The 7,537-nt window shown below is 34.7% G+C and overlaps 2 protein-coding genes across 2 annotated transcripts; both read right to left on the bottom strand.

Annotated features, from left to right (window-relative positions):
• Positions 1-1,090: 1,090 nt before the first annotated feature.
• Positions 1,091-2,239, bottom strand: LOC120678216. Its single transcript, XM_039959365.1, has 5 exons — positions 2,168-2,239; positions 1,907-2,084; positions 1,714-1,812; positions 1,268-1,608; positions 1,091-1,103 (listed from the first exon to the last, which is right to left on the bottom strand). Exons 2-5 carry the CDS (start codon positions 2,066-2,068, stop codon positions 1,091-1,093), a joined length of 615 nt encoding a protein of 204 aa, XP_039815299.1. The 5' UTR covers positions 2,069-2,084; positions 2,168-2,239.
• Positions 2,240-2,274: 35 nt separating this feature from the next.
• LOC120678215 lies at positions 2,275-6,390 on the bottom strand. The gene is made up of 12 exons (XM_039959364.1): positions 6,150-6,390; positions 5,990-6,052; positions 5,850-5,903; positions 5,578-5,757; positions 4,345-4,483; positions 4,173-4,261; positions 3,970-4,083; positions 3,838-3,889; positions 3,678-3,752; positions 2,980-3,233; positions 2,850-2,894; positions 2,275-2,535 (listed from the first exon to the last, which is right to left on the bottom strand). Exons 1-12 carry the CDS (start codon positions 6,300-6,302, stop codon positions 2,275-2,277), a joined length of 1,479 nt encoding a protein of 492 aa, XP_039815298.1. The 5' UTR covers positions 6,303-6,390.
• Between the last annotated feature and the right edge of the window lie 1,147 nt (positions 6,391-7,537).

The following is a 7,537-nucleotide window of genomic DNA, read 5'->3' as shown; positions in this document are numbered from 1 at the left end:
AGTACACATGAATTGCTAAGGTTCAACATGCTGTCAAGAAAAGCTGCAATATTGACATTAAAAGGAGCAAAAACAGAAGAAGGGATGCAATACCTGGATGAAGAATTTGATAGATTGAACAAACATTTGGACTTCTTGATGCAAGAGAAAGAAAGACAAACAACATCGATGATAACTGGAGAATCAGAAGTACATCAAGGTGAAGAAAGAACAAATTCAAACAATACAACAGAGATAGTTATTCTTCAGGAACCAAATAGAATACAGCAAAAGGGGAGACCAAAAAACCCAACAAGGTTAAAACCACTGGTGGAACAGGAAAGGGCTAAAATGGCAAAGGCAGCAGCAAAAAAGAAAAAAACCCAACAGCAAACATCAAGTAAGCTACCTGTGTGAACAAAAAAAATATAGTCAAATAAAACTATTATATGAAATATACTAAAACTAATAGTGTTTTGCAGGTTCAGTTGCAAAAAGCAAAAAGAAGATGCGTAGGGTGCTTCAACAGGAAAATGAAAGATCTTGACAAAAAAAGGAAATGGAAAGGGAAGGAGAAAGAAGGCATGAAGCAAAGCAAGTTCAAGTAATATAGAGATCATAGACAGGAGATAGTGTTGTTGCATCAAGATTCATCTATCCTATTACAAAAATAGTTGTAAAACTCAGCACTGCAGGCTTGCAAAAAAAGTAAAAGACAGTACTTTGAAATGAACTATGCTTGTACTAGCTTATATATGATATTACTACTCAATGGACTGTGCTGTCATTTCAAAGGTCCTGCAAAAAAAAAAGATGGCATTAAAAACAAAATTAAAACAGGGAGTATAAAAAGAAAAAGGAAAAGACAAAAAAAAATTAGAGAGAGGGGGCAAACAACCTTTTTGTAATGGGTGACACGATGCTTCATTCCAGAATTTTTTGGTTGGAAAACTAAATTATTGGCAATCTTGATCCTTATATTAGAGATGTCCTTTTGAGTGAATAGACAATGTAGTGCAGATCTTGGTGAGGTCCAGTGTTCAATGAACATCATTGTGTAGATCCCGGAATCAGTGTTGTGGTGCAAAAATAAAATAAAACGAAGTGAAGTTCAGTATACATATCTAATAAAAGTTACACCCAAGATGAACATAAATTATAGCGCTATATACACTATAATTTATAATCAAATTGACTGTCATTTAAAAAAAGAGAAAAAAAGACTGCAAATGCTTGTGAGATAGTATGACACACGAATATAATAGAAAAAAGAAAAATAGTAACTAACTTGTTATCAAGAGGTTGTTCGGGGACAACAGGGTATACAAATTCATATTCATCAAAACACATGTTAACTTGCATGTACTTGTCCCAATGATGCTCAAAGGAGGATCTCTTTGTAAAGAAAGAAAGAAATATCATTAAAAGGTATATGTGAAAATCATAAGTGATATCGAGAGAAAAATAAAAAAGATAATAGCAACAAAGAATACTAACCAATCTGTCACGAACAATTTCTTGGAATTCATCATTTTGCTTGTTGAATGAATCAAGAATTACATACTTTCTGTCCTTTATATCGACTATGAATACAAACCAATGGTCTTGAAAGCATGTTGGAAAGAACAACTGAAAAGTAGACCAAATTCATAAACAAAATGACAGAAAAAATGATAAAAAATGAATATAGAACAAATTAAATTAAAAATTAACTAAAGTAAATAAAAATATAACCATGTTTGAGTGATGAAGAGGTCTAGCTTTGGAAGATTTAGTAAAGGCACGAGACAAGATTTGTTGATCTGCTTCATTATAGTCCTTTAACAAGTTATCCTAACAAAAAAATTTGAAAAAAGGAATATTGAATCAAAAGAAAATAATTAATAAAATGGAAAAGAGAAAATGCTTGAAATTTTTGATAACTTACAGCAATGTTTGAGAAGAAGTAATGCCTCTTTGATATGTCAGGATGACCATTGGGCTTGTGAAACAAACTGAAGCAGAAAGCAGAAACAACAAATGACTTGACCAAACCTCCGGGCTTCAATGAATCACCAAGAGACCAAAATGTGCATCTTACTCCAAACATATTAACAGCATCCTCACTAAGAAATTGAAAATCATGTTAAATTCAGAGGTAGCAGCAAACGAAAAACTGAACAAAAGAAAAAAGAAGTTGACTACTAACCATTGGAACTGAGATGAAGCCAATTTGCAAATGATATTATAATTCTCAACCTCAGACTTAGTGAAAACAAATTTATTTGAAGAAGTGACAAAATCAGCATTGAAGATTCAAGCTGGTTTGGCAAACCTCCTTGGACCATGAATAGGCAATTTGCCACCAGTTGTTGAATCAGAAATCCTGTAAGGCTGGGAAGGCATAGAAAGCTGATGATTCAAATGATCAGCTAAAGAACCACTGCCTGCAGGAGTATTTGCATTGTTTCCAGATTTCAGAAGGTTGGAATTATATATCTCATCAGATCTTCTAGTCATACGAATAACAGTATCAGATAAACTTCTTTCATCAATGATTTCGACATCTGGGCAGGGCTGAAGAACAAAAAAAAAGGAAAAAAATAAAACACTTAATTTTGAGAAACAAATAATTAGAAATTCAATACAGCAACAATTACATGATACAAATATATATTGCAGGAACCCAAGAAAAGAAAAGAACATACTTTAGAAGAAGATTCTTTCTTTTCTTTCAAACAACTAAACTTTTTACTTAAAGATGAATGAGGAGCGAAATCCAAGGTTTGCATTACAATATGAGTCTGAAACATGATTAAAAAAAGGATAGTTAAAAATAAATAATATATTTATAATAACAATTGAAGAAGGAAACCAAGAAAATAGCATACTCTTTGGGAGGAAGCAGGACAAATATTCTCTTTCCCAGGAAATTTCTACAGAAAAAATGGAAACATTACAAAAGGGGAGTTAAAAAAATTGAGAAAAGACAAATAATTTGAATTAAAAAGAAGCTCATACCTGACGAATTGAAAATCTACGCATTCCAGGAACTGGGGAAGGAGAAATCGAATCGGGAGCATATCTGTTTTCAATGTCAATCATGATAACATCACTAGAAGAATCACCATCGACTTCAGAATTATCTGACTGCTTCAAATGTTTAGAACGATCAAAATTTGATGAGTCAACAAGAGGTTTCATTTGAGGGGACTGTCTTGGTTGAGGAGGAGGTGTGGATTCATGTTTTTGGCTTAAAGACTGATATACAGGATCTACAAAATACATAAAAAGACAAGAAAAATCAAAATGAATGGAACAATTAGATGTACAGGTGGTATATAAAAAATATGAATAGAAGCTTCAAATATCGTGCCAATGATGGGATGAAAGCTAACATGAACATATAGCTATCAATCAAATTGACTCATTAGCAAAAAAAAAGGGTAGTCTGAGTGGTAATTACTATTAAAAAGTACCAAAATGATAGGAGCAATAACACTGTAAAAATAGATAAATTCAACTGTATCTGGAAAAAAAGAACTATATGTGAAATAAATATGAGTAAAGGAAATATAGAGTGAACAAAAATATAAGCTGCTCTAGGAATAACTCAACTACATGATTAAAACAATATGATGCTGAAAAAATAATAGAAACAAATCTTGGGGTAGAGAAAACACTGTCTTAGAAAAAAAAGGAGAAGAAAAGAAACTTACGGGTAGGAGGATAGCCAGATGGTGGTGGGACAAATCTTGGGGTAGTTTTATGGGCAGATGGAGGAGTGCATGAATCTAACATATGAAGATGGAATGAAAATTAACTGAAAATAACATAAATACTGAACATTAAAATATAACTAAATCAAAGTTAACTAACTGTTTCTAGTCAACTTCTCCATGACTCTTGCAACAACAGATGGAACATCAAGCTGAAAAAAAAGAACAACCATAATAAGATTTTTATAAAAATTAAAAATTGAATGCAAAAGAGTAGTGAAAAGAAGATTACATTGGCTTTCTGAGTGTTGATATTTGCATGAGACAAATTAGGAGTGGGTAAAGTAGCTGGTTTTTTCAAATCACGAACAGTAGTATCACCGGAAACATAAGGAGAGGATTTGATCTGATAGAAAAATAATGAGAAAGCAAAAGATTAAGATTAACTAAATATGAATAAAATAGAACACAAAAAAGAGAAACTAGATAACTAACCTGACCATCATTAGTAATTGCAGCTGAAAAGGAGTTATCATATTCATTGAAGGGTTGGTGTTGGGAGCAGAGGACATGATCAGAGACATCTATATAAAATAAAAAATAATTAACAAAACATAAAGAAAAACAAGGAAAATGAGAAATAAAAAAGGTAAAGAAAAAAAATTACCTACATCTTTAACAGTAACATCATTAGGACAGTTCTGATGTTGGGAAGCAGCATTAACATCTTGAGAACTGTACTCATCATTATTATCATCATCAGTGGCAACAGAATCAGCAACAAGCTTCATAAGATCTAAAACCAACTGTTGTGATCGGGTATCAATGGAGTAAGCATGAGTCATCAGTTTACAAAAACAACTTTTCAGACTATCAGGAAGGGCATTAAAAGAATGGACATCCAAATTAATGGAGACACCAGAATTGAAACAATAATTTTGAATGAGATTGCAGATATTGATCTTCAAAATTTCAGGAAGGGTACAGCCAGAAAATGTGTCAAGCTTCCGTTTGAAATCATCACCAAATGAAAGGGGGTAGGATTGGCAATGAACCTAAGATCCTATAAAAAAATTATATTGGAAAGTATACAAATAGAAATATTAAAAAATATAACAACAAATTGTGAAAATAAGTGTGACTAGAAAGAAAGGTGATACCTTAGAAAAACATGTACGAGAAATGTCAAGAAGCGGATGATACCCATAATAGCCAGGAGATTTCAAATCAAATTCAGCATAATCTGTAATCATTGAGCCTTTCCAAACAATGATACGAGGAATAGACATAGGGAGTTGACGGGCACCAAAATCAACATGATCCAAGTACAAAACCTAAAAAGAAAAAAGAAGAAAACACTTTAACTAAAAAAATAGAGAAAGTAAAACAACAAATGCGTGAAAAAAATAAGGGGCCTATGGATAAAAAGATACTTATAGCCAAATAATAAAGGCAGCCAGGGAGAGTTCCTCCATCAGAATGTTTACCCTTGTTGAAGCTTTTGATACCATCAAGCAACCAATCCAGAACAAAACCACACCAATCCAGATCCTTAGCATTGCCAATGTCCTCGAAAATTCCAAAGTACTTATGGCTAGGGGTCACTGATGAGTTTGAACACAGAAAACTATGCAGTGCCACCAAAATAAAACACATGAAAACCTCTTCATCTGACAACACTTCATGATCAATGATCTTTTTAGAGAAAAAATGAGACAGGTGGGATTTTCTGTTTCACGAACTTAGACAAGAGAATTGATTTCCCAAGAGATGGATCTGAAGGAAAACACTTGTCGGACAATGGCAAACCAAGAACCAAATGGACTGATTCTTTGGTGAGAGAGATGACTTTGCCATTGAAAACAATATCAGCAGATCTGTGGTTGACGTGTCTAGCTACCCACTTCACAAATTTGTTTGGTACAAAACACCAATCAAAATGAAGTAGACTGCCAAAACCAAAGTCTTCAATAACCTTCCTATTCTCAGGGGTTAATGACTCAACAACTGATGAGAAAGTAGACACAGAAAATCTTGTGAAATCATCTTTGCTGGGCTTGACAGAATTAGAATTAGTCTCCTAAGCAAAAGGAAAAATAAAAAATTATTCTATGATGAGCAAGAAAAATAAACACTCAAACAGAATTGAAGCAAAGAAAAAAAGAAAATAACCTCACGACTAAGAGACAATGCCAGCTTCCTTTTTAAAATTTTGATCTCTGCAAACTGAACAGAAATAAAAGGAAAAATTGTAAAGTGCTAAATTAAAATAGTACGAACATAAATAATATAAAAAAATAACATGTACTCACATCCTTAAGAACTTCCTTATAAGCAGCTCGTTTAAGACTTTCGTGATCACCATCATAAGAATGCTACGTAAAATAACATCAAGATCACCATCTTACTATTACATAAATTATAATACATAATAATATTTCTGCAAAAAAAAATGATAGCAAAAAAGCTTACATCAATCCCATGAGAAGCATCACTTTGGTTTTCATCTTCTGAATCAAAGATATCTTCAGACTCGACGAAATCACAATCTTGAGAACTATCGATATTGATACAAGCATTGGACCTCTTCCGAACCATCAGAAGAGAAATAAAAAGAGCAAACATAAACAAAGCGAATTTGATATGAAAAATGGACAAAACAACAGTTACCAAAAGCCTGCCTAATAACACAGAGTAAATACAGGACACTACAAAGTGAATGATGTGAAAAATAGTTTTTAGCACACACTGATATTGATTTGGGGACTTCAATTTACAACATAATTTCTGAGGCGATGGTTTCATCAGACCAAAAATGAAAACAATAAAGAAGTAATTTCAGATACAAAATGAACAACAGTTATAACCAAATTAAACAGAAGTACTCTATGCAGGCGACATAACGAAGACGATATTCCTACTGTTACGGTTGCAGTGACAAATAAAAAAACCCCAGCAAAATCAAGCACACCAACGAAGAATAAACACAAATTAGTAAGAGGAGATATCTAGAAATTCAGATCTAACTGACCTAAAAACTCTAGTGAAAAAATGAGTGTAATAAGCAACAGCACAAATAGAATGCCGTTGTCCGCAGCAATAGCAAAATGGGGGGTGGATCTAAGAAGAGGAGCAGAATAAAGCAGGACGAACAACGGCAAAAACAATCACAGACACGAGATCCACATACATCAAATCAAGCTAATCACAAAGTAACTAAAGGGGGAAAATGAAGCTCATATGCAAGGGAGAGAGCGAGCAACCCTCCCCGCTAGCCTGGGCGTCGCACCCCGCGTTTCCCCCAACCCCCACCCCCCTAGTGACCAAAAGCACTCGTGCGCGCCCCCCAGGGCTCCTCCAGACATCCAGTCCAGCAGCGGGGTAGCGGTAGCGCCGCCGGCGAGCGGCAACGCCATGAAATCGACTCAAACAAACCTCATAAGCCAGACGCAAATCAGAATGGATGGAAAATTAGACAACGAGAGCGAAATCAGACAACGAGAGGATGGATCGGCATCCAGATAGAGACGACGAGAGCAAAAACTCACCGATACCTGAAGAATCACCTGTGCTTAGCTCGAGCGCAAGGGGAATCGCCTCTCCGGGCGAAAGCAGCAGGGGGGAACTGAAAAAAGGAAAATGAAATGTAGAAGATAAAGGAAGCAACGGGAAGGGAACCGGAAAAAGAGGCGCGGTTACAAAAAAAATTAAAAACAGTCTGACAACTCAGGTCCACATGGCAGAGGTAACCGAAGCGGGATGGCGCCTAGACAGAACGGAGGGAGGAGATGGACGGGAAATCAAATCGAACGGCAGCTAAAATCGAGTGAGAGATCAATCAGAATCACTCGAGTGACAAA

This window comes from Panicum virgatum, chromosome 6N (genome assembly GCF_016808335.1).
Source record: "Panicum virgatum strain AP13 chromosome 6N, P.virgatum_v5, whole genome shotgun sequence".
Lineage (NCBI taxonomy): Eukaryota > Viridiplantae > Streptophyta > Magnoliopsida > Poales > Poaceae > Panicum > Panicum virgatum.
Note: the sequence above shows the minus strand (reverse complement) of the source record. Positions and strands in the feature narration are given on the sequence as shown.